This window comes from Telopea speciosissima, chromosome 4, assembly GCF_018873765.1.
Source record: "Telopea speciosissima isolate NSW1024214 ecotype Mountain lineage chromosome 4, Tspe_v1, whole genome shotgun sequence".
Taxonomy (NCBI): Eukaryota; Viridiplantae; Streptophyta; class Magnoliopsida; order Proteales; family Proteaceae; genus Telopea; species Telopea speciosissima.
In genome coordinates this window covers 52733156-52759147 of record NC_057919.1, presented here as the reverse complement: position 1 = coordinate 52759147, position 25992 = coordinate 52733156, and the positions used below count along the sequence as shown (strand labels likewise).

General features: G+C 39.2%; 1 protein-coding gene across 1 annotated transcript in view; it reads right to left on the bottom strand.

The window, feature by feature from the left end:
- LOC122657992 (chloroplast envelope quinone oxidoreductase homolog) overlaps positions 1-25142 on the bottom strand; it is a 98999-nt gene extending 73857 nt beyond the window's left edge. The window contains exons 1-4 of the mRNA XM_043852824.1: positions 24995-25142; positions 21334-21475; positions 5918-6009; positions 4545-5282 (exon numbers count right to left, since the gene is read on the bottom strand). Coding sequence (XP_043708759.1) covers positions 4593-5282; positions 5918-6009; positions 21334-21475; positions 24995-25060 — 990 coding nt within the window. The 5' untranslated portion in view covers positions 25061-25142 and the 3' untranslated portion in view covers positions 4545-4592. The remainder of the gene's footprint in view (positions 1-4544; positions 5283-5917; positions 6010-21333; positions 21476-24994) is intronic.
- Between the last annotated feature and the right edge of the window lie 850 nt (positions 25143-25992).

The following is a 25992-nucleotide window of genomic DNA, read 5'->3' as shown; positions in this document are numbered from 1 at the left end:
GGGAAAGAGAATTCACTTCGGGAGTGTGCGTTCTACGTCTAGACACATTGAGGGTGAAATGATCGCTACGCCCCATGAAATGTGCAAATGATGTATCGCTTGATGTTTTTATGTGTTCTCTTATTGGCCGCCGTTTCGAACAGAGAACACTTACCCTTTGATTTTTTTAAGGATAAATTTTTCCTCCACACAGTGAACATTCAACCATCATCCTAGGGTTCACAAACTCCTACAAGGTTGTAGTTTCTTCCCCAAAATACCCTCCTCATACCCCCTCCCCCTGAGCATTTAAAGCCGTCATGGCCATGGTGAATGGATTCTCATTCACTACGGCTGAAGGAAAACTTGGTCTATTTTTTAAATTTTTTTTTTTTGGGAGGAGGTTTTCAGTTCGGGAGCTTGCGGAAGCATCAACAAAGGTGGAATTTCCATATTTCATTGGGGGGGGGGGGGGGCAAACATTTCTGCAGGTGGCGGCGGGAGCGCAACGATATAATATCCATACAAAAATTTAAGGAAATAAAGATTTCACTGAACACATATTATAATGATACAAATAGAGTATGCAAGTTACCTAGAATAAACAAGTGACGTGCTCCTTCAAAGGAATGCAGCACAAGATCACGATCTCCATTGAGTGCACTACCTCCAATGGCCAAACCCCTTGCTTGAAGAAGAAGATGACTCTTTTTTCCCTTCAATTTTCTCTCATTTTTGTAATTCAAATTATATGCTTAGTGCAATTAGGATTTCAGCCAAACTTCTCTTATATAGAATAAGCTAACTTAGGAGATTACAATCTAATAGACTCGATCGCACCAAGTAGTGTAATCATAAAGGGTAGTTTTTAAGTTGTTTTTAATTGCACAAAAGGATAATACTACAAAAGGTGTAACCTAAAATCCCCAAGTGGTAGATATTTTCATTACACTTTCTCCCCTACAACACAACACCCACAATAGACATAGCAAAACATGGAATAAAATCACTGGCATGTAAGAAATCCATTGTACATAAAACTGAAATTGTTATTACCAGTGATTAGGCATAAAAACATTTGATAATACTTTTCAATATATTATTTAATATAATAATAAAATGAAACACTTTTTGTAAATACGTTACAAAACAATTATGAGGCCCTAAATTTTGACTAGTCACAATCCAACAACTTTCTAATTTGGATGTTGCTCCCTAAACAGGTAGTGAATACCTTATTGAGTGTCACCCATAACATCATTTATATAGAGCGGCCAATGTGTAGTCAATCATGTTGGTAGATATCAACCATTGGTATACCACAGATGCACAAAACACAAATATAAGGGTAAGTGCCTCGTAGGTACGAAAAAAAGTAACTACTAGAAATTTTTATTGCTAAACACAATTGACGGTGAACGATTTAGGAATTTCTATGTATCAATGTTCAACACATTGATTAAAGTGCCTATATTTATATTTCCAGCCAATCCCCATTAGGGAATTATACAATATGACAACCCTAGAACAGAGAGCCTAAGTCTATCCATACTTGAGAACAAATAACAGTACATTATGGGTAGTTGAACAAGTATAACAATTCTAACAAGCACATAATAAAATTGCATTTGATTAATTTAATCCAATTAAATTGGTTTGATTGACACACATCAAATGTCAAAAATATCCAATAATGTTACCCCATCCCATGTCTGGGTGCAAGAGTCATGCTCTTTGATGGAGTCCTTTATCCCTTCTTTTATTTAGTCTTTTTTAGGATTTTTTTTTCTTTGCAATAGGAAGGCCTTTCTATGTGGAGCACCCGATTGTGTCATCTATTTTACCCCCAAGAAACGACTGTTGTGGCAATTTTGATTTTTGAAAAGATGGAATGATATTATCATGAATGTGATAATGGTACGGTCAAAATGACAAATAATGTTGAAAGCAAGATTATCGGGATTGAAACAATACAGATTTGCATGTCTAGTAGGATTGTACAAATTTTAACTAGGGTTACACATGTACCGGATCTAAAGAAAATTTCAAAGCGTAAGAAGGACAAAAAACCAAAAAAAAAAATTCTTAAAAGAATGGAAATAAATCATCCAAAGCTGCAATTGTGGAAGGGTTCTAGGGTGATGGAGATGTCAATCTCATCAGGTACAAAATCTTCAGATTGGATATTAGATTCGGGTTGTTCATTTCATGTGTTCAGTCATGAGTTTAAAACATATCGTGTATTTGATAATGGTACGATCATAATGACTAACAATGTTGAAAGCAAGATTTTCAGGATTAGGAAAGTATGGATTCACATGTTTAATGGGATTGCATGAACTTTGACTAGGATTAGACATGTGCCAGATCTAAAAATAAAATTTGATTTCATTGGAACAATGGATTCAAGAAGTTACGTATGCTAATCAAAAGGTGGAGTTCTCAGGTTCTCCAAAGGGGTCATAGTTATGATGCAAGAACACATAATTGGGAATATATACAAACTTTTAGGAAATGTTGAAATAGGTGAAGCTATCATTAGAACTCATGTAATAGGTATAGCTGGGTGACGAAGACAGCTGATATTTCAGGCTAAGAACAAATGCAAATCTAAGAAGAAGCGGGTCTCTTTCGCTTCAGATCTTGTGAGTAAAAGTGATCTCTCTGATTGAGTTGCAGTAGTAGGAGAGGTAAAGTCACATCATATTGAGCGACAGTGAGCTATACAGGACACCTGGGCGAGGGTGTGGATCATGTCGATTTGGATGTGATGGATAGGCAGAGATAATAGGGAAGATTGTAGAATCGACATCAACACCATTCTCACTTTAGGGAGGCTTGCAGAATCCAAACCAAGGTGAAAATTTGTTAGGGTTGTGTCTTATATCTGCAGGACCAACCAATTATTATTGGGCTTGTATATATTTTACTAGGTTAGTTCTGGGTCCATTTCTTATACAAGGGTAAAGTTATAATTGTGTGTGAGTCAGGGTTTTCAGGGTGCTTAGTTATTGTATCTTTAGGGAAAACCTTATAGGATCAGATAGTGAGGTGGAGCAAGGTGCAATTTTTTTCCCCCCCTCTCAGGTGGATGTATATATTCGTATTGGACCATGATAAATTCTATGTGTATGTGTGATTACCGAGTTCAGATCTGCTACCCACATGGGGACGGGTGGGGACAGATCTGAACCCTCCATGGGGATGTGGGACCCATCTCTAGGGTGTGGGACCTACGCCCCATGGAGGGGTCAGATCTGTCCCCACCCATCCCCATGTGGGTAGCTGATCCGGATTCGTGATTACCAACAGGAAAGGCGGGTGTGTGTGTGTGTGTGAGAGAGAGGACGGAAGATCATAAGGGCTGGTGAGTTGGAGTGCTCAACATAACCAATACCCTAAATTACTGTAAATAAGCCGAAAATTTGAATGGTCCCCTTTTTTTTATGAAAAAGAAAAACATTTAATTAAAACATAATGGGTACATTCGGAACCATACAATTAGATGATTGTTATTTAGATCTAGCATATTGTGCTAAGTTGTGTGCAGGCTGAATATAAGGTCTTGGTTGTTTAAGTATAGATACAAAAATAAATAGACTAAAGGTAGCTTTAATGTCAAAAATTAAATGAAAAAGTTCCCACGGCCAGGGGTGAGCTTCAGCATCGGTCAGCCAGTTTTTCAATTTCTCAGAGTCGGTCCAGATTGTTAGTTTTCTGCATTCCAATAGAAGTGCCTTTTCGATTCCTTCTTTGAATCCTCTGAGCTCCGTCTCCTATGCTTTCTCTACAAATCCAAAGTGTTCATTGAAGATGCAACTAATTGATGTTTAGAGATAATGACTGATCCTATCCTCCTTGCTTTGAAGTTGGGTCAAAGCTGCCATCTGTGATTAGGATGCAAGAATCCAGAGTTTCCTGTTCCAGATAAAAATCGATGGGTGGTGGAATTTGCTGCTGTAATTAGGTTGTTTCCTGTAGGTGATGGAGATCCTCCATCTCACCTTGTATGAGAAGACTCTCAGTTACCTATCTCTGTATCTGTTTTAGGTCTAAGAGTGGGTCAAGTTGAATTTTTTGAAAAACTGCTATGTTCCTGTATCATTGCCATAAGAAGTACATTGTGATGGCTGCTAGACATAGACATCTATCTCTCTCAGACTTCATTAAGGCTGTATCATAAACAAGATGTGAATTTGAGTGGTCCCTTGGCAGTAAATGAAATAAAGAATTTGTTTTCTGGACAAATTTGCCTTTAACAAGACTGTTCCACTGATGCCTGCCAACAATGCTTGATTGACTCTGCATTCTCCCATTTTTCTGGACTTCCAAACCTCTATTTTACGACTTGGCAAACTTTTACAAGTTAGCAAGGGCCTCATTCCATATACCACGTGGCAGATTATTGGGTCACCTTGTAACCTTTTTTACTAAGGCAGTTCTGTAAAGATTTACCTTATATTACAAAAATATAAATCAACTTAAGTTTGAAAGCCGAACTAGGGAAAAGCATATGCTGTAATACAAGCCTATCTACATGCAATATCAATACACACAGTTTCTTTCAACTCACATAAACACAATAAAAGTAGCCAATAACCCAAACATCATACTTAAGGCTCCACAATGACCTTCCCTGTAGCATGGCCATCCATACTCTTTGCCCAGGCGTCTTCGGCCTTGCTCAGAGGGTGTTTCGAGTCCACTACTGTCTTCAGCTTCCCTTCTTTCACCAAATTAACAAGAAATTCCAGGTTCTCACGCTTGGTGGACAAAAGCAAAGGCAGCAGCTGCTTCTTGGAAAAGGTTAGCTTCTTTACTGCAAAGGTGAGCATGGCACTAGGACTGGGAGTGATATCTACCACCTTTCCTTGCTCACTTAAATTAGGCTCAAACGTAGACCAAGGGATTCCTGTTGCACAGTGGATTACTGCATCATACTTCCGACCTGAGGGGCTCTTCAACGCTGCCCCATCTGGGGTTTTATAGTCGAGAACCTCATCTGCTCCTAAGCTCTTGACAAACTCAATGTTCCGAGCCCCACAACTTGCAGTAACATGTGTGTTCCCAAGTTTTGCCAGCTGAACAGCATAGTGACCAACACCACCTGATGCAGCAGTTATTAGAACGTTCGTTGGCTTTCCACTGCTGTCGAGCTTGATCCCAGCAGACTGGGTGAGGGCCTGGAGTGCAGTGAGGCCGGCTACAGGTAAGCCTGCTCCTTCAGCTGCTGATACCTCAGCAGGCCTATTCACAGTCAAACTTTCCTTGGCCACAGCAAACTCAGCAAGCCCACCTCCTGTCTGCCAATAGAAAGATTCATAACAATCATCATACATAGAAAGAAACATAGTAGATGTGGGATTATTCCCAAAACAGGTAGTCTAGGATAATTCTCAACATCTAGTTGTGACCAGTCTAATATGAACCATGCTAAATGTTGAGACAGCGATCATAGTCGGGAAGCTGAAAACTTAGTTTTTTTTTTTCAATTTCAGGTTAAATTCATAGTTGTAAACTTGTAATGGTGCTAACGTGAGCCATGGTAGTTGCCAGGCGACTTGATGCCCTAGTGACACCTAGGCGAGGCCAAGTTGCAAAGGCAAGCACCATATTCACAAAACATGCCCCATTCCTTGCGCTGATTCCAGTTCTAGGCATGTTGTGTGCTAGTTCTTTATTTTCTTCTAGCCCTTTTCTTCTTCTTCTTCCCACTTTCCACCCTTTCCATGCCTTATTTTTTTCCATTTTTGGACTAAATCTGGTTTGGGCACCTAGACACATAAGATGACTGGGTCGCCTTGGACATGTCTGGGCACCTTATTGCCTAGGCAGCATGATACCTTGGGATCGCCTGGGCAACAACTTGACAACTATGCAGGTGATCATTCCAAAACGAAGAGTCAGTTTCTATATATAAATGTCGGTGATTACTCACAGAGTGACTAAGCGCAGCTACAACTTTGTCACCAGCTTTGAAATTCTTGACACCAGAACCAACTTCTACTACTTCTCCTGCTATGTCGGTAGCTGTTTCATCAAGAGTGAATATCAGGACACAGTTTCTGATGTTTTTCATTTTTGGATTTCAGAATGTTTATGACAAAAAGTTAGGACAAAAGATACACTGTAGTATGAGGTATCAAATAGATACTTTTCAACACAAGCCACTCCTTTGAAATTATGAGTTACTAAAGTTCAAACAGTATTCCTCTAAGCTGACAAACATCATCCAATTTCATATTACTTTCTCATTTGCCAATGAAATAGCACTTCTTGGCCTACATTGATATTTAGACATAAGAATCAGCTATAAATTAAACTTCCTCTGTTTTGATCATTAAAAAAATTCAAACTCTAATTTGATATGATCATTCAATACTACGATTCTCTGACATACCTCGTCTATAAGCTCTTATAAGCTTGCTCCTGGTCTCATCTTTCACAGGTGTTAACAACCAACTCCATTTCTAGACATATCATAAATCATTAACTACCAACATTAATGTTCCTTATTTTCATATATTATTCACTTATTTATATAATTAGCGCAAATGCACCTCAAGCAGGATTGGATGAAAATAGTAAGTACAATTTTGGGAATACATGGATGGATTATTGCAAGGTTTTCGTCAAGGATAAAAGATTATCATAGGGGGTGATTTGAATGGACATGTTGGGAAAGATCGTAGAGGATATGAAGATTTACATGGAGGATATGGTTTTGGAGAGAGGCATGAGGAGGACACCTCAATTTTAGATTTTGCCGTGGCTTATGATTTATCCATTGTAAACACTTACTTTGAAAAGAGAGAGGAGCATTTAGAGTTGGATTCTAGGTTACGAAAGTAGGTAGGAGAGGAGGAAGGAGATGAGAAAGGAGAAAGAAGGAGACAAGAGAGAAGAGAGGAGAATAGTTTCGGTTGAATGACTTGTGTTGGAGAGTCCTCCACACATCTATATTACTTCAATAATATATTAATATTAAGGAAAGTATTACATCCATCTCCTTAGGGAGGTAAAAGGTAAAAAATGATAAAAGAGGAAAAATACATAATAAGGCAACTAGAAATAAGACTAGTTCCTAAACTACCCTTATTACATAACTTCTAACATTCCCCCTCAAGCTGGAGAATAAATGTCATGCATTCCCAGCTTGCATAAGAGGGTACTAAACTGAAGGGAGATAAGCTCCTCGGTGAAGATGTCTGCCAATTGATCACCAGTCTTCACAAAAGGGGTACAAATGCAGCCGGAATCAATCTTCTCTTTGATAAAGTGTCGATCCACTTCAATATGTTTTGTTTTGTCATGTTGCACTGGATTGTGAGCAATACTGATGGCTGCCTTGTTATCACAGTAGAATCTCATAGGCCCTTTAGTGTCAAACCCCAATTCTTGAACTAGTCTCTTCAGCCAAATGAGTTCACACACTCCATGAGCCATAGCTCTAAATTCCGCTTCTGTACTAGATCTGGCAACAACATGCTGTTTTTTGCTTCTCCATGTAACCAAATTGCCTCCCACAAAGGTACAATAGCCGTAGCTAGATCTCCTGCCTGTGATGGATCTAGCCCAATCAGCATCAGTGAAACCTTCCACTCTCAAGTGATCATGCTTGGCATACAACAGCCCTTTCCCTGGGGAAGACTTCAGATATCTGAGAATACGATACACAGCATCTAAGTGGCCACTCTTGGGGGCGTGCATAAATTAGCTCACTACTCCTACTGCATAGGAAATATCTGGGCGTATCATAGAAAGATAGATAAGCTTTCCCACTAGCCTCTAGTACTTTCCTGCATCAACAAAAGAGGGACCACAAGCTTCTCCTAATTTGTGGTTCTGCTCAATAGGAGAGCTTGCTGGTTTGCAGCCTAACATCCCTGTCTTTGTCAACAATTCAAGAACAAACTTCCGTTGACATATGTTGATTCCCTTCTTGGATCTTGATACTTCAATCCCTAAGAAGTAATTCAAGGGACCCAGATCTTTGATTCAAACTGTTGAGCCAAGTAGACCTTCAGTTTATCTATCTCAGCTGTATAATCTCCACTTACCACAATATCATCAACATAGACAATAAGAGCTGTAATGGTACCATTGCCCCGCTTGGTAAAGAGAGTGTGGTCGACTTGATTCTGAGAATACCCATTCTTCAGAATGGCCTGTCGGAAGCGCTCAAACCATGCCTTTGGTGACTGTTTGAGACCATATAGTGCCTTTTTGAGAAGACACACTTTCCCTTTTGCTGAAGGTATGTTGAAAGCTGGTGGAGTTTACATGTACACTTCCTCTTCCAAGTCACCATGGAGGAAGGCATTCTTGACATCTAACTTATATAATGACCAATCTTTATTGGCATCCAATGATAGAAGAACTCTTATAAAGTTGTGCTTAGCCACAGGAGCAAATATTTCCTAATTGTCAATTCAATAGACTTGACTGCCCTTAGCCACCAACCTTGCTTTGTATCTCTCAACAGTACCATCAGATTTATACTTTATTGTATAGACCCATCTACAGCCAACTGGGACACGTCCCCTGGGAAGATCCACCAATTTCCAAGTACCATTCTTCTCAAGAGCCATCATCTCCTCAGACATAGCTTGTCTCCACTTTTGGTCAGACATACCATCAGTAACATTCCTGAGAATAGAAGCAGTACAGAGAGCAGTAATAAAGGCAAGACCTGTAGGAGAAAGAGCATCACAGGAAACAAACTGGGCTATAGGATTAGTACACGCTCTTTTCTCTTTTCTAACAGCAATAGGAAGGTCTAAATCAGATGGAGAAGAAGGGATGTCACCTGATTGAGGAGAATGAATCTCAGGATGTGGATCTGGATCCAAAGAGTACTCTTAGCAGGTCTTCTTTCCTTTACTCTGCAAGCTTTCACCTTTTTTGTACTTAATGTGGTAATCCTTCTCCTTCTCAATCAAACCAATTCTATATTCACACCTGATTGATCATCAGTATCAACCACATCCACAGTTCTGTGTTTTCCAATGTCAAGCATAGATGGAGAGATAGGGAGAGGAGAATGAAGGAAATCAGCAGCCTGTTCACTTTCATAATTCTCCCCCTGAAGAGGATGCTGAGAAGGGGCAAAGAAAGGGACAGATTCAAGGAAGGTGACATCTTTGAAGAGAAAACACCGATGAGAAGAAGGATGATAACACTTGTAGCCTTTGGAAGTAGAAGAATACCCAAGAAAGAGACACTTGAAAGCTTTAGGATCAAGTTTGGTGCGATGGAGTTTGTTAACATGCACATAACAAACACAGCCAAGACTTTGGGAGGAAGAGAGAAAGCAGAAACTTGTGAAGATACGGTTTCTAAGGGAGATTTGGAACCAAGGCGTTTGGTAAGCATGCGATTTATGAGAAAAGAAGCAGTGAGAAGAGCTTCAGACCAGAAGGTCTTAGGAACATGCATGCCAAAGAGAAGACTCTGAGTGACCTCCAATAAATGATGATTTTTCCTCTCAGCTACCCCATTTTGTTAGGGTATGTCAACACACGCTAACTGATGGATAATGCCATTGTCAATAAAAAAGGATTGGAGGTAACTAAACATGTACTCCCCCCCCCTTTGTCAAAACAAACAATTTTGATTCGAGTATCAAACTGAGTAAGAATCATCTGATAAAAATTTTTAAATGTGTCACAGACATCACTTTTATGCTTCAGAAGAACAGTCCAAATAGCACGAGAAAAATCATCAACAAAGGAAACAAAGTAACGATAGCCAAATACAGAGGTAGCAGGGGAAGATCCCCAAACATCTGTATACACAATATGAAAAAGAGAAGCAGATCTATTACCATGATATAGATAAGGTGAACGACAGTATTTGGCAAACATACATGGTTCACATTGAAAAACATGAGAAGAGGCAATAGAAGAAAATAAGTGAGGTAATTGTTTCCTCATTACAACAAAAGATGGATGGCCAAGACGACAATGCGATAACATAACAGAATCCACAGAACTACTAACATTACATCCACACACATAGGACTGAGCTGTGGGCAAAAAAGGTTAAAAAATATAAAGGTCTTGCTCCTCACGACCACTGCCAATAATCCTCTTCGTCACCAAATCCTAAAACAGACAATGAGAAGGAAAAAAAGTGACAACAATTCAAAGATTTAGTCAAATGACTCACAGATAGAAGATTAAGGGTAAGGTTATGGACATGAAGAACCGAAGTAAGAGAGATAGATGATGTAACAGGGATACTGCCCTTACCAGAGATGGAGAAAAGGGAGCCATCAGCCACCCTAACCTTATCCTTACCAAAACAAATGGTATAGGAATCATAATAATGGGACGTACCAGTCATGTCGTCAGTGGCACCAGAGTCAATGACCCAAGACTGGGCTGCAGTAGAAGCTAAGGTGAAGACCTACAAAGCTGAGGATGAAGAAGAGTTGGGCACTGTGGGTGTAGGAGATGTGCTCAGCTATGACATGACCCGGCAAAACACTGCATTTACCAGAGTGGAATCATCCTAGATAGCATCTGCCTCAGTCATAACAGAGTATGCTCCTCGAGCTCCCCCTCTACAGCCACCACGAGCACCACCCCGTGTGCCAGGAGGACGGCCATGAAGAACCCAACACCTATCCTTGGTATGTTCAGATCTCCCACAATGATCACATTTAAACCGGTCTCTACCACCTCCACTAGTACCACCGGTCTCAACTACTCTGTCTTCCCCAAGGTTAGGCCACTGGCCTCTATTACCTCAACGGGTGTCCCAGAAAGAGCTAGAATTGAGGGCTAACTTCTCAAGAGAAGATACTGGAGCTGATTCCATAGCAACATGCCGAGTCTCCACACTCCATAAATAACTACAAACCTCATCAAGAGATGGAAGTGGGGACCGGCCTAAAATCTGGAGCCTGATTGGCTCATAATCAGGGTTCAAACCACCAAGTAAAGACACACTTCTTTTTAAGAGTACGATACACCTTTGATTCATCCTCTAGATTGCTCAATTGAAGATCTTTGTAGTGATCATACTCCTCCAAGAGACAAATATAAGCATTGTAGTACTCATAAATGGTCCTGTCACCTTGCCTCATTGAACTAATTTTTTGGTGGAGCTGATAGACCTTGGCGGAGTCACCAACCCTGTCAAATGTCTGGGAGACACTTTCCCAAATTGCTTTGGCAGTTTTTTTCTCATAAACCTTCTCCCAATCTTAGGCTTCATGGAGAAGATTAACCATGTCATGACTGTGGAATTTTCTGTCTCCCATTTCTCATAAGTAGGGGAACCAGCCTCTAGGGCTTTAATAGCGCCAGTAATATATCCAAGTTTTCCTATACTCGTAAGGGATAACTTCACAGAACGTGACCAGTCCAAGAAATTGGTGTTATCAAGCTTCACAATGGAGATCTGTGCATGAGAGTTATCATAAACAAATTGAGGGCTGTTGGAGTGGGTTGTGAATCAGCCAAACCAAGTCCAGAAGTCTCTGAATCAACCATCTTGTAGGGAAAATGGAACTTGATCATATACTAGGATACCAATCCAAGTGGGGAGTACACACTCAACCCAAAAAAGGAACCAAATACAAGAAAAGAGCAGAAACAGCCTTGAGAATACTTCACTCTAATACTCTCCAAGGGGTAACATCAACCTTAAACAAGTTCAAAAGCTTCACAAAAGTTGTGCACAAGCATTACCCAACAAAGGAGACAGCATATTGCAGTCCAAATGCAATAAAAAGGGAAATCAGACATTCTCGGCTTTACCTGGGCAGAAAAAAAGGATTCCACGAAAAGGAGTTGTGCTCAGATTGAGCCTTCAAGCAACAAGAGGAAGCATATGACCCTTAAACAACACCCTTGGGCGATTCTAGTGACCTATTCCAATCCTCAAACCCATGCCGAGAGAAAGAGAGAGATAAAGGGACTGCAATATAGAGCTGGCGATAACTCTAGCAATGGCTAGAAGACCTTCAATTCATCAAGAGAGCTTCATCCAAGCTCAAACAGTAGTAGCAAACACTAGAATAGGTTATTTCGAAGCTATTTCATAGTTCTTTCAACAGATTCTTTACATAGGAAGCTTCTCCTTGAAACCCTTTGTGCCCTAGGATTTCAAAGAGAAGAAAAAAAAATGGCGATAAAAAGCTCGATTCGACTCTCAAACCCTAACCTGCTCTGATACCAAGTTGGATTCTAGGTTAAGAAAGTAAGTAGGAGAGGAAGAAGACATTGGAGGAGGAAGGAGATGAGAAAGGAGAAAGAAGGAGACAAGAGAGAACAGAGAAGAATAGTTTCGGTTGAATGACTTGTGTTGGAGAGAGTCCTCCACACATCTATATTACTTCAATAATATTAAGGAAAGTATTTCATCCACCTCCCTAGGGAGGTAAAAGGTTAAAAAGGATAAAAGAGGAAAAATACATAATAAGGCAACTAGAAATAAGACTAGTTCCTAAACTACCCTTATTACATAACTTCTAACATTTAGTTACCTTCAAAAGTGGACATCAGTGTAGCCAAATAGATTTCTTCCTAACTAGAAGGTCCGATGGATTGTTATGTAAAGATTGTAAGGTTATACCAGGGGAGAGGCTAACCGCACAACATAGATTAGTGGTCATGGATATGTACCTCACTACACAGAATCGTAATAAAGGTAAGCTTATTTGCTCTAGGATAAGGTGGTGGAGCTTAGAAGGAGATACTTTGAAATCATTTACTAATGAAGTGGTCAAACAAGGAAAGTGGGACTTTGAGGGAGGCACTAAATACTAATACGATGTGGAATGAGATGACTACTTGTATTAAGAAGGGTGCTAAAAATGTCCTAAGCGAATCGAAAGGAAAACGCCATTCCTCTAGAAAGACTTGGTGGTCGGATGATGAGGTTCAAACAACCGTTAAGACTAAGAAAGTTGTTTTAAGACAAGGCAAAGGACTAAGGATGTAGAGGATTTATAAAGGTATAAATTTGCTAGCAATGAAGCTAAGAAGATTGTGGGAAACGTAAGGGCGAAGAAATATCAAGATATTTATAACAATTTGAGCACAAAAGAAGGGGAAAAGGCTATTTATAAGATCGCTAAAGTGAGGGAAAGGAAGAGTAAAGATCTCGACTATGTTAGATGTATTAAAAGTAAAGATGGTAAGGTATTAATAAGGGATGAGGACATTAAGAGGAAATGGGAAGGTTATTTTTGCAGCCTACTAAATGAAGACACTTCAAGTAATAATGTTCCAGAAGATTGCATTATCCATCAAGACACCACATGTCATAGATATATACGAAGAATTAGGGTGTCTGAAGTAAAAGAACCTTTGAGGATGAAAGTAGGCAAGGCACAAGGCCCAGATGAGATCCCAATAGAAGTGTTGAAGAGCTTAGGAATTTGTGGTTTATCTTGGCTAACTAAGCTATTCAATAAGATTATGAGCACAATGAAAATGCCAAATGAATGGAGGAGAAGCATCGTGGTTCTGATTTACAAAAATAAAGGTGATATTCAGAGTTGCAATAACTATAGAGGCATAAAACTAACGGGTCATACTATAAAATTATGGGCGAGGGTTATTGAAACCCACTTGAGATGAGAAACTACCATTACAGAGAACCAATTTGGTTTAATGCCAGGAATTTCCAGAACGAAAGCTATTTAACCTAATTAGGAGACTTATGGAAAGATATAGAGATTGCAAGAAGGATCTCCATATGGTCTTTATTGACCTAGAAAAAGCTTATGACAGAGCCCCTAGAGAGTTAATCTAACAAGTACTAGAGAAAAGAAGTATTTCAACTAAATATGTGGACATAATTAAAGATATGTATGATAGAATAGTAACAAGTACAAGAATTGTAGGGGGACAAAGTAGTAAATTCCCAATTACAATTGGGTTATATCAAGGATCAGTTTTAAGCCCTTATTTGTTTACGCTTATCATGGATGGTTTAACCAGAGACATTCAAGATGAGGTTCTTTGGTGTATGCTTTTTGCTGATGATATTATTTTGGTGGATGAGACAAAAGCAGGGATTAATGTCAAATTAGAGTTATGGAGATCAACCTTGGAATCAAAAGGTTTTAAGGTAAGTAGAACGAAGACGGAGTATATAGTGTGCAACTTTGGTTACACTAGCAAAATGCAAAAAGCTATTTAACCTAATTAGGAGACTTATGGAAAGATATAGAGATTGCAAGAAGGATCTCCATATGGTCTTTATTGACCTAGAAAAAGCTTATGACAGAGCCCCTAGAGAGTTAATCTAGCAAGTACTAGAAAAAAGAAGTGTTTCAACTAAATATGTGGACATAATTAAAGATATGTATGATAGAATAGTAACAAGTGTAAGAACTGTAGGGGGACAAAGTAGTAAATTCCCAATTACAATTGGGTTATATCAAGGATCAGTTTTAAGCCCTTATTTGTTTACGCTTATCATGGATGGTTTAACCAGAGACATTCAAGATGAGGTTCTTTGGTGTATGCTTTTTGCTGATGATATTATTTTGGTGGATGAGACAAAAGCAGGGATTAATGTCAAATTAGAGTTATGGAGATCAACCTTGGAATCAAAAGGTTTTAAGGTAAGTAGAACGAAGACGGAGTTTATAGTGTGTAACCAAAGCAAAATGCAAAAAGCCCAACCGGTTAATTTTAGTTTAGGGTCATATATGCCTGCATAAATTAAAACAAAGAGTTGTAACTCATGGTTAGAAGCATGATTCATCCCAGTTGTGGAGTGTGTGGTTTGTGAAGATGCAATTTGGATTGTTGTTAGGGTAAGGGGTTGTATATGTAAAACCGAAAGCCATTTAATTCCATCCCTGATAACCAAATGAGGATCAGCTCTTGCTAACCCTCTAATTACTTTGTTCCGTATATTCCAAACAAAATAGCAGGTACTAATAAAAACAGAATAAAACCAAATAGAGGATTGTTTATCCAAGGCTTTAGAATGGAGAAGAGAAGCACACAAATGTGCCATTGAAGGGTGCTTTAACATTTACAAGTTCACTCACAACAACTGATTCAATGGAAGCCGAATTATTTGGAATTCTGCATGGGTGGAAACATGTTGAAGAAGCTAAGATTTAACTCAAAGCGATTTGGTGCAACAATAGAGCTCTATGTACATATCTATAACCTTTTGACCAAATGTGCATTCCATGGAACCTAGTAAGGCTTTATTTTGAGTTAGCCGATCTAACTAAAAACTTCACTAGTATTAGTTTTGAATGGAATAGTAAAGATCTTTTTTATAGCTCGATTAGGACTTTGGCCTCAAATACCCTCAAGGATGACTGTAACTCCTATAAACATAACTCTGCTGTACATTTCTTTCCTTAATTTAATTTTTATTTTTTCATTAAAAAAGAAAAACTTTAGTTACACTAGGACAGATAATGAGGTGGTGAAACTTGATGAGATGGAAGTTCCCCAAAGCGATTATTTTAGATAATCTTGGCTCAATCATAAATAAGAAGATGATATAGAGGAAAATGTTTCACAAAGAATTAAAATAGGATGGATAAAGTGGAAAGGTGCGTCCAAAGTGTTGTGTGATCGGTGTATTCTTTTAAAACTTAAAAGGAAAATTTTATAGGACAGCCTTACGACCGGCTATGATGTATAGTTCAACTCAATGTAGCGCAGATGAGGATGTTGAGATGGATGAGAGGAAAAACTAGGAAGGATAAAGTAAGGAATGAGCATATTAGAGCCGGTTTGGGAGCATATTTGAGGTGGCATGGCCATGTTCAACGGAGGCCTTTGGATGCTCCAGTACGGAGGAGTGATTTGATTCAGATTGAATAAACTAAAAGAGCCAGAGGCAGACCTAAAATGACCTTATGAGAAGTGGTGAGGAAAGACATGCATAACTTAGGGCTTGTTTCAAATATGACCTCGAATAGAGCTGATTGGAGGGCAAGGATCCATGTAGCCGACCACATTTATTTATATAATTTGGTGCTTTAGAGCACAATCAACGAGTCCGCAAACATAGGTTAGACCTTATGAATCAGCAGTATTGACACTGTCAGATGCTCATCCAATACTACATTTATGTTGTTGGCTGAAATATCAATTACTTCCATTATCCAAATAAAAAAAATCCATGATATGTTTTAATTGGCATGACCACTTGAACAGGTAATCCCTCTGTGTCCACAGTGACTGGAACAAACAAACAGAGGAAGTTGTTGAATGTACTAAATAACATAAAGCCTAGCCTAACCATGAAGTAACTCACAAGAATTATCAGTTCTATTCCTTGGCCAACAAAATGACCAGACAACGAGGATTGGTTTTATTGAGTCTTCCACATCTCAGGACTAGTTGCTAGCAATTGTATGTCGTGGCAAAAGTGAATTAGACATTGCTCAGCCACTGAATATAAGTAAATGACAAGATTTAAAGTCCAACTAGCATGAATTAGAAAAATCCATAATGCATTTTGCCAAAAATTAAATCATAGAGATTTTATCACAGGAGATAATAGCCTTCCCTGTAGATGATAATCTGAACACTGATGATTAATGTGCAATGTCACCTATTTAGATAGGAGCGAGCTACATAGCATTCACATGGATACGTAGAAGTGACAAATATACACACACGTCTGTTGTCATACCTGGACAATAGGTTCTTTACATGTGAATCATATGAATATCATAATCGCTAAGGTTCTTGTTGGAATATGTAATCCAGAATACCATGGGGGTATTCTGGTCTTTTGGGGTAACTTTATTCTTCTTATATTATTAAGTTTATGTTGGCTATGTGGGTTTTAGTCCCACATCGCTTAGTTTAGTCACTTTGTAATTTCCCATATAATAGAACGGCTTACCTATCAATTAAATAACTCAAGCATTACAATCAATTCTTCTTCCATCTTCTCTTCTCTCTCAAGTTACTGGTTACAGGTCCTAGGTTTTCTACATGGTATCAAAGCAGTTGTAACCAGTACTTGTTCCTATTCGTGATTGCCGTTTTGAGAGTCGGTTTGGGTTTCTGGTTTGAAGAAGAAAACCCTAGTTCATAGAAGAAGAAGAACTAGGGTCTCATGTACCAAGTTCGTATGACTTTCGTATACTGCTGGTGCTGAATTATTTGATTTTACTCTAGTTTGCTACTGTTGGTTCCATTGTTGAATTGCTACTGTTGGTTCCATCGTTGATATTTGAATATCTCTGTTGAAGATTTATTCGATTCTGAAAACTCCACATTAGATTTTGAATATGATTTCTGCTCTTCCGTTGAGATGCGTTGCAGACTGCATAATGATTTGTTGATCGATTAATGAGGAACCTGGTTCTGGGCTGTAGTTGCTTCTAAAGAACCTGCTTGCGTTGAAGGTGCAAACCTTTTTATTTCTTTCTCGATTTGAGAGTAATTGAGGGGCTGAAGTTTATGACCTGCCTAATTTTTGCTCGGTTTCTCTTTGCTTGTCGGGAGGAAGAAGAAATCTTCTTCACTGTTCTCGTTCGCTGGTTGTTAGAGATTTCTGATCTCCGCCGGTCTTGAATCTGGTCTTTGACGCTTTCTTTCCTTGGTTTCTCGGTTGCAACGTTGAAGCCATTCTTTCCCAGATTTCTCGGTTGCAAGGTTGAAGACGCAACCCTCTTTTTTTATCTTGGTATTTCTGCTTTGTCTTTTACCAAATTACCATTACTCGTGGTCCCCACCCTCTTTATTTCCTCTATTTTTAACCTGTATATTGGTATGCAGTCTCGTTTAGGATGGATGGGTTTCTTTTACTTTCTTTGGTTTCTCAAACTTCATTATTATCTCATGTCAGTTTTGTCCCCTATGTCACACATGTCCCCCATGTCTATCATACATCCATAAAATCCACATAGTTCATTATATTCTATAGTTTATCACTTTCTTAAATCACCCTTTTGCCTTGGGTGGTATTTGTAATTAGATTTCATCTAAATTACAACTATGCCATCCCTTTTTTAATTGTGTTATTTTCAATTCTGCCATTCCCCTTGCAAAATTCTGGTTATTTACGGAACTGCCATTACTTTTTTATACATTCCCCTATTTGACTACCCAATTGACCCTTGAAAATTCTGATTTATTACCAGTTTGCCCTTTGGCTTGGATTGTATTTAAAAGTGGATTTCCACCAAATTACAGCCATGTCATCATTTTTTCCAACACCTTTCTCTTTCAATAATTCTAATTCCCTTCACATCCCATACCTTTGGTATTTACCCATAACACCTTTGAAAACTTCTGGTAAATTATAATTTTGCCATTCCTTCCTTTTTATTTACCCATAGCAACTTTGGAAAATTCTGGAATATTATGTTTTTGCCCTATCTCTGACATCATCTCTATTATGTCCACGTGTACTACACGTGAGGGGGGGATTATGTACAATACACCTGCAGACATTGCAGAATGCAGAACTTGCAGGAACATTGGTGCAAAACACAGAAGATCAGTTTTCTCCACCATTACCATTGGGTATCCTTCGTTATTGGGTTGAGTTTGCCGTAAAGGGGAGATTGAAGTATTGAAGAGTATTGAAGATATTTGGTTGTTGCCTATTTGAGGACTTTCAGTCGGGTTGATACAGTATTTTTTCTGCTGCCTGATTCAGTTTGTTTTCGCTACTTGCTACTCTAGTTATTTCACTTCAAGATTTTATGTCACTATGACAATCTGAGATTCATCACTGGATAGCTATTGAAGATCGTTGAAAGCTGCCTTTTTTGGAAGACATTCCAGTCCTGGTTTGCTGATCATGTTTGTCCATGTTTTGAAGCTCTATTTTTTTCAAGTTCTTGAAGGTTTATTTGGGAGTTGTATTCATATGTCAAGCTGGATTCTACTGCAACTTGGTTTTTCCCATTTTGTTCAAGTTGGACATTAGTACCTTGTATGTGCCAACTTGAGGGGGAGTGTTAGCATCATTATGGAGTTCTTTTTTTATTTAGTTCAAGCTGGATTTTTCTTCTACTCTTATTTGTATAATCCAGCTTGAGAGGGAGTGTTGGAACATGTAATCCAGAATACCATGGGGGTATTCTGGTCTTTTTGGGGTAATTTTATTCTTCTTATATTATTAAGTTTATGTCGGCTATGTGGGTTTTAGTCCCACATCGCCTAGTTTAGTCACTTTGTAATTTCCCCTCTATTATAAATAGAGGGGTTTACCTATCAATTAAATAACTCAAGCATTACAATCAATTCTTCTTCCATCTTCTCTTCTCTCTCAAGTTACTGGTTACAGGTCCTAGGTTTTCTACAGTTCTCAAATTCAAAAACACAATTGAATATATAAAAAATTGGAAAAAGAATGCTGCTTGGTCGAGTGGCTCCTGTGCCGAGACACTGGCAAGCGCAAAATTACCGCCAGCCCCTACTGAAATTAAAAATCCCATCTGTATCATACCCCTGTGCGCACTCTCACTGGCCCTCGCACTGGTGCAGGGGCTACACGACCAAGCAGCAATCTCTTGCCCATAAAAAAATATACACAATATTGAAATAGAACAAGAATAAATCAAGCTCTTGTCCTGTACCACTTCAGAGGTCCATCAACAACAAATTTCTGGGAAACGGATATTGCCTGTAATTTTTCAAGGTTGATGTCTCAAAGCAGGAACACTGAATCAAAGATGAACTTCTAACAACTAGAGGCCCATCCTGCCACTACAAGTTCTGTCCGAAACCTGTTTGAAGCTGAGGTGTTGCCTGTTGATACATGGAGTTGAGGTGCTGTTATCAGTAGAATCACATTAAGTGAAGATACTTCTCCATCTTCCCTGTCCTGCGGAAGCCTCTGTGGTGATATATTGCAGCAGACCTTCATCCTTCTACAACCTTTATTCTGGCCATCAGAATCAACTATTGTTTTGAGCATGTAGTCCTCCCTTTGAGAACCTCCATGGACCTGAACATCAGGCTCCTTTAACTGTTACATCTACTTCAATCTGTATGTTGCCAAATCTGTTTTAGTTCTAATTTCAGACCTGTGGTTTTATCTCCACATCTGGTTATCAGCTACCCAAGGAATTTTGAAGTGCTCTACTGCTGTTGGTACACTAGTATCGGCCTCAGTTTCAGTCACATCCAATGGCAGGATCTGCTACAAGCAGTAAGTTACTATTTTCATTCCTACTATCATATTTCCTGATCTGACCATTAACATGCTGTGATATTTGGAGGTCCACCTCCATTGACCAAGTCCTATAATCGATTCAACTTTGGTTTTGATCTGTCCAATGGATTGTCAGTACTAGGTTGTTACTAAATCTGTTCATACTTTCTTTTTCAGTTCTACCTGCTACAGCCATTGATACAACCCTTGGATCAGCACCAAAATTTATTAGGGTATTATTCCCCTACCCTAGATACCTTTTCGACCAGACTTTGGGCTTGATCTAAGCCCTGGTACTTTACCTATCGGTTCACTCTTGCAGCTAGAATTGCTGTTTTTCAGTCCTACTTGTCGGACGGGTATTATACTTGCCATTTACCGAGTTTAACCCTCTCAGAAACAATCAAGCTTGTGTATTCTGGGGTCTAAATCTGGTCGCAATTGGAAGTTCTATCCAAATTTTTAAATCTGTCCTTGACCACTGCCCCATCAGATTATAGAGGTTTATATTTATTTCACCATTAACTAGCTGGTTTGTTATTGGTTGCCTCGATAGGATTTTAAAGAAGAAATCTAATCCTATAGTTTCAACTTGATGGGACCCCTTATGAGTTGGAACACACTGCTGAAACTGGAAAGGGTTGCAGTTCAGTTGGCCGAGAGGTTGGGGATGACCAACTACTTAAATTACAAATAAGGACAGTCCATCATAAATTTACCCATAAGCCAATCTGTTATGCATTGTTTCTGGTTTATCTCTGTCTTTCGAAAATTCCAGACATGTCCCATCCTCCCGAATATTATTTACCTATATGCCCCTGATTTTGTTTTCTTTTTTTAAAAGGTCCTAAATTGTTCTGAAGAATAACCAAATTGCCACTACATCTTTAAATTGTGTCCTATTTCATTTATGTGGGCCCATAGCAATCCAATTTAAGGGTTTCGGAACCTGGGTTCGCATCAAGGGCATAACCAGGGCCCTGGACTATCATGTATTATAGAAAAACTTTAAAATGTCAAGGATTGATAAAGTAATCCAGGATTATATATGCACCACCTAATATGTTAACATTTTGAAATCAAAATCCAAATCTAGTGTTCATAACAAAACATACGGTTTCCTACAGTTGAAATGTATTCGATAATCATTGTCATTGTAACCCTCATGAAATCAGTATCAGAATATAGATAATCCAAAAGAAAATGCATAACACCAAAATCCTCTGGTTTTACCTGGTATGTAAGGGAATTTGCCTGGCATAAGTGGTCGTAGCATGCCTTTCTGAATCTTCCAATCGACTGGATTTAGACTTCTTGCTTCCACCTTCAGCAAAACTTCGTCTTTCTTTGGAGCAGGAACTGGAACTTCCACATGCTACAAAAGGAGGAAGCAAAAGTTAAAAAGCCTAAGCAAGAACCAAACTTAAGAAAAGTGTCAACCCTCTGCTAAAGCAAGTCAGGTAGTATAAATCATGATTCATTAAAACTAAATGATAAAAATTGCATGAGAAAAGAAAGGAAAACCACAACATATAAGATCAAGGAAACTCCATTGCTCAACATGGAAAGTGTTATCTGTCTGATGGTTTTCAACTAGGACAGGATTATTTTCCCCTCTTTTTTTTTTTCTTTTTTTTTTTTTGGGGGGTGAGTGAGGGTGGGTAAGTTACTGAGAAAATGACTACTGACAAGCAGCCAATGTTTTTCTGCTTCTAATCTTCCACTGCTTATTTTTTATCATTTTTAATTTTTACTCAACGAGATTAATAAGGAAGCACTCAGATGTTGCTCTTCTTGAAAAGAAAAATTATTCTCAACTCAAAAGTCACTGAAAACCTACCAAATGCCAAAAATGACATACCAGTGTTTAGGCTATTTGTTAAATAAATAAAGAAACACCTACCCATCAGAAGAATTAAAAAAAATGGGGAAAAGCAAGGACAACAAGCAAAATAACTTAATAAGATCCATTATCAACAAGTGAATTATGCTAACATATGTTTCCACCCATTGAACATTACCATGAAAACCTGAATACTTTATGGGCAGAAGTTCTCTTGTAGACCCACATATCTGCCAGCTTCCAGCTCTGATGGTGCTCCAATTTTCTCTTAAGCATGACTTTTCCATATCTCTGGTTAATTTCAGCCCAATCTGATTTCCCGACATACAGCTATAAAACTTTGAAAATTGGTTGAAGATTCAACTTTGGAAACATCAGGGGAACTTTGGTTTAACTCTTGAAATACAAGGATAAAATTCGTAAAATGGTGGGCCATTTAGTGGAGTTGGAATATATAATTTGACATGTCCCTAATCCAGCCGTACTCTCCATATAAGGGTCATTTTGACCAGCAGAACCCTCCATGTGGCTCCAAAGAGGCTAACTGTCAAGATAAGCTTATGATGCAGAAGCATGGTACCAGCAGCAGTACCAGAGGAGGAAGAAGACCAGATCAGATTCCACACCCTGACAGACTGACAGAATCCGATAACCTGCGGTTTCAGTTTATGTCCAGTTTTTTATTCTAGATTCCTGGTCACATCAGGAATGTTATCTCCAGTCCAACCGTGGGGTCTTTTATCAATTTTATTTTCCTTTTCTGATTGTATTAATCAAGCAGGATTAGGCTTAATTAATTTCCAGTCCTGTTTGCATTATGTTTTCTTTATTATTTAACTTTCCTAGTCAGAATTAAACTCTCTCAAAGCTGGTCGATGGGAAGAGTTAGCATCAGGTTTGCTTTTGCTTTTCTTTCCACATCAGGTTGAATTTAACCTTTCATAAGTCAATCATGATTTGGGATTTATGGTATATTATAAAATTGTTCTACGGACTTCAGAATTTCCGAAGCAAGCTGCTCTGGATTCAGTGGTGTACCTGGTAGGTTCCGGGTGAGGCTTAGGTGGATTCCTAGTCTTCTAATCATATATCTTTCTATCAATTCTATTATCTATCCTTCTATCAGAGATACAGGTCAGATCTGAACACTTATTTACCCTGCGGTTGTTCTGTTCTCTGGTGCTTATCAGATTCTGTTAATGTTTACTCTTTCTGCTATATTCTATCAGTTAGCATTCAGATAGCTTCAGTAATTTCTACATTTACATCCTTTAGATATTCTGTTCTGGACTTCTGGACCTTCTAGTCGATTACTGCAACCTGAATCTGATTAACAGTATTCCTTATAGCATTAGGACACTTCAGTAAATCACTATTCTGTTATCAGTATTCTTCTATTAGAACTATTCCGTCAGAAGATTAGTTTTCATTATTTTGGGATAAGATTCCTGCATATGTCTGCATGAAGGGACAATGGATTGGATGGCGGCTCAGAAATTCCTGCATATGTCTACATGAAGGGACAATGGATTGCATGGCAGCTCAGAATCAGCCTCATGAAAACAATTCCCTGAGGAGGTTCTACCCCATGGAAACACTCTTTAATGGAACTTTAGGCACCGCTTGATAACATTCCCAAAAACAGTTTCTGGTGTTCTTTTATGCTGAGAAACACACCAGAGCACAAAAACTGCTTGATAACCACTGTTCTTTATAAATTGTTTTCTGGAGCATAAATCAGAATTTCTACTCTCCAGAAGACATTTTACAGAACATGTCTTACATGTTCTGCTTGCTCAGCACAAACTGATTAAAAACTGTGCCCGATACTTTTAACCCAACCCCACCCCAAAACCTAACACTATTCTTCAACGAAGGAACTCTCTCACTCTGTCGCTCCCTCGATCTCTCACTCTCTCGATCTCTTGCTCTGATCTCTTGCTCTCTGTGGGTTCTCCTACAGATCAATCTCACAACTTCACGAAGGTCTCGTTCTCTCGCTCTCTCGCTCTCTCGCTGCCTGGAACTCTCTGGGGGTTCTCCTACAGATCAGAAGGGATCTCGGTGGCGCAAAAAGAGCTTCTTCACGCACTCTTCTCCCTGGTCTCACTGTCTCGTCTCGCTCTCTCGCTCTGTCGCGCTTTGGGGGTTCTCGATCTGAACGGATTTCAGTGGTTTTCTGCAACTCTCAAGGTAACTCTCTGTCTTTTCCATCATGCACTCTCTCTCGCTCACTCTCTCTTTCCCTCTCTGTTGCTCCCTGTTCAAGATCTTAGGGTAAAACAGAACAGGTTTACCAACCAGGTAAAAAACAGTTTCTCAGCAAAGAAAATGAAAAAAAATGTGCTGCACAACAAAAAAATGTTTTCTTGTTACGCAGCACACTTCTAGAACAGAAACACCAGGTAAGGTTATCAAGCGGTGCCTTAGCTTTAGCTGGAGTGTGAGAAAGAGGAAAATGATTTTAAGAGTTTGCAGGGTGAGGAACTTGAATTATTTCTTTTTATTTATGTATTTATTATTATTTTTTTGTGTGTGGCTTTGGAACAGGAGAACCAGTACATCAGAGGAAACTCAGTCAGGCTACTAACTTCCTGGTAATTCTACCAAATTAACAGCCATACTGTCTTCAAATTTAAGGTGCTTCTTCAAATTAAACTCCTACACCAAGCCCCTCTATGTGAGATTTATGTTGAATTAGAAATCTTAAAATCATCAATACTGCCAGTAGAATAAATTAAGTTCCGAAAAAAAAATTGCATATTCCACACTTTTGAGTTTCTTATAACATGGAAGAATACTCCGCAGAGCAGATGGATCTGTTTCAACATTATCACAATAAACCCATTTAATTGGTCACAGATCGCATCCTCTCCATGCAACTAAAGATGGGGTTGTCGTGATATAAACAAATTGAACTCTTATTATCTTAAAATACTGAACAAACATGAACCCAGGGAACTAAAAGGGCAAATTAAAAATTAAAAAGGAAATAAAATAACAAAGGAAGAAACAGAACGAAAGAGGGGGGAGGGGTAAACAGAGAATCACCTTCAAACCAGCAACTCCGCCACCATAACCATCGAACCGCACAGCACGCATAACCTTGCCGGCCATGGTTTTCTCAGAGAGGCAGAAACAGTAACTCGAAAGCAGACAAAATGGTTTCAGTCTCCACACGGTGAGATGTACGACACCCACAAGGGAACACTAAAGACGTAAGAGGCAAAAGCATGGACTTTAAAAGCGCATGAATTACCACTGCCGCCACTCGTCTGAAATCAACTGGGGAGACCTTCAACTTTCACCGGATATCTATGATTTTTTTTGGTGATAAATATCTATGATTTAAAAGGACTAAAGTGGTGTTTTGAAGTCACACTAAGATCACACACACGGTCACAAGGATAAAGGATCCTATATTTTAATTTTGGGTCAGTGTTTGTAACCAAGCAGGTTACAAACAAACGTTGTAACCGGACTCTTTTGTCCTCCATAAAATGATGCGAGTATAATACAAAGTCTTATTTTGTAATTTTGCAAAGAGAGAGAGAGATAGAATGCACTCTGTTGATGGGTGGCTTCGTGGCTGGGGTGGGGCGGAGGAGTGGAGTTGCAGAAGGATAAGGCTGGGGAAGGGGAAGTGTTGTGTGTGAAAACCTCCGTCAACCGGTTCGCCCACGGATGAACCTGCAAAAACTGAGTTAGCACCAGAGAGTTGGGGTGACTTCGACAAGGGCTCTCTAATGCTTAAGTTAGGTCTCTGTTTGTGGCCCAAACCACCCGATTCTGGCCAGGCTGGGCCAGGAGAGAACCAAGGCTGAGCACTCGTCATTGGGTCGAGATCAAGGGAAGACACCAGAACGTGGCTGCACCCTGACGGGTAGGGGTTGGCCCACGTGTTAGGGGCACAAGCAGTACCAGACGCAGGGCCACGTCTCGCAAGGAACGTGAATAAGGACGATGCTAGTGGGTCCCACCACTGCCTTAGCAGTTGGGGGCAGAACAGGTTGGTGACGTACGTGGCAGCGCCCGATTGGAGGAAAGGA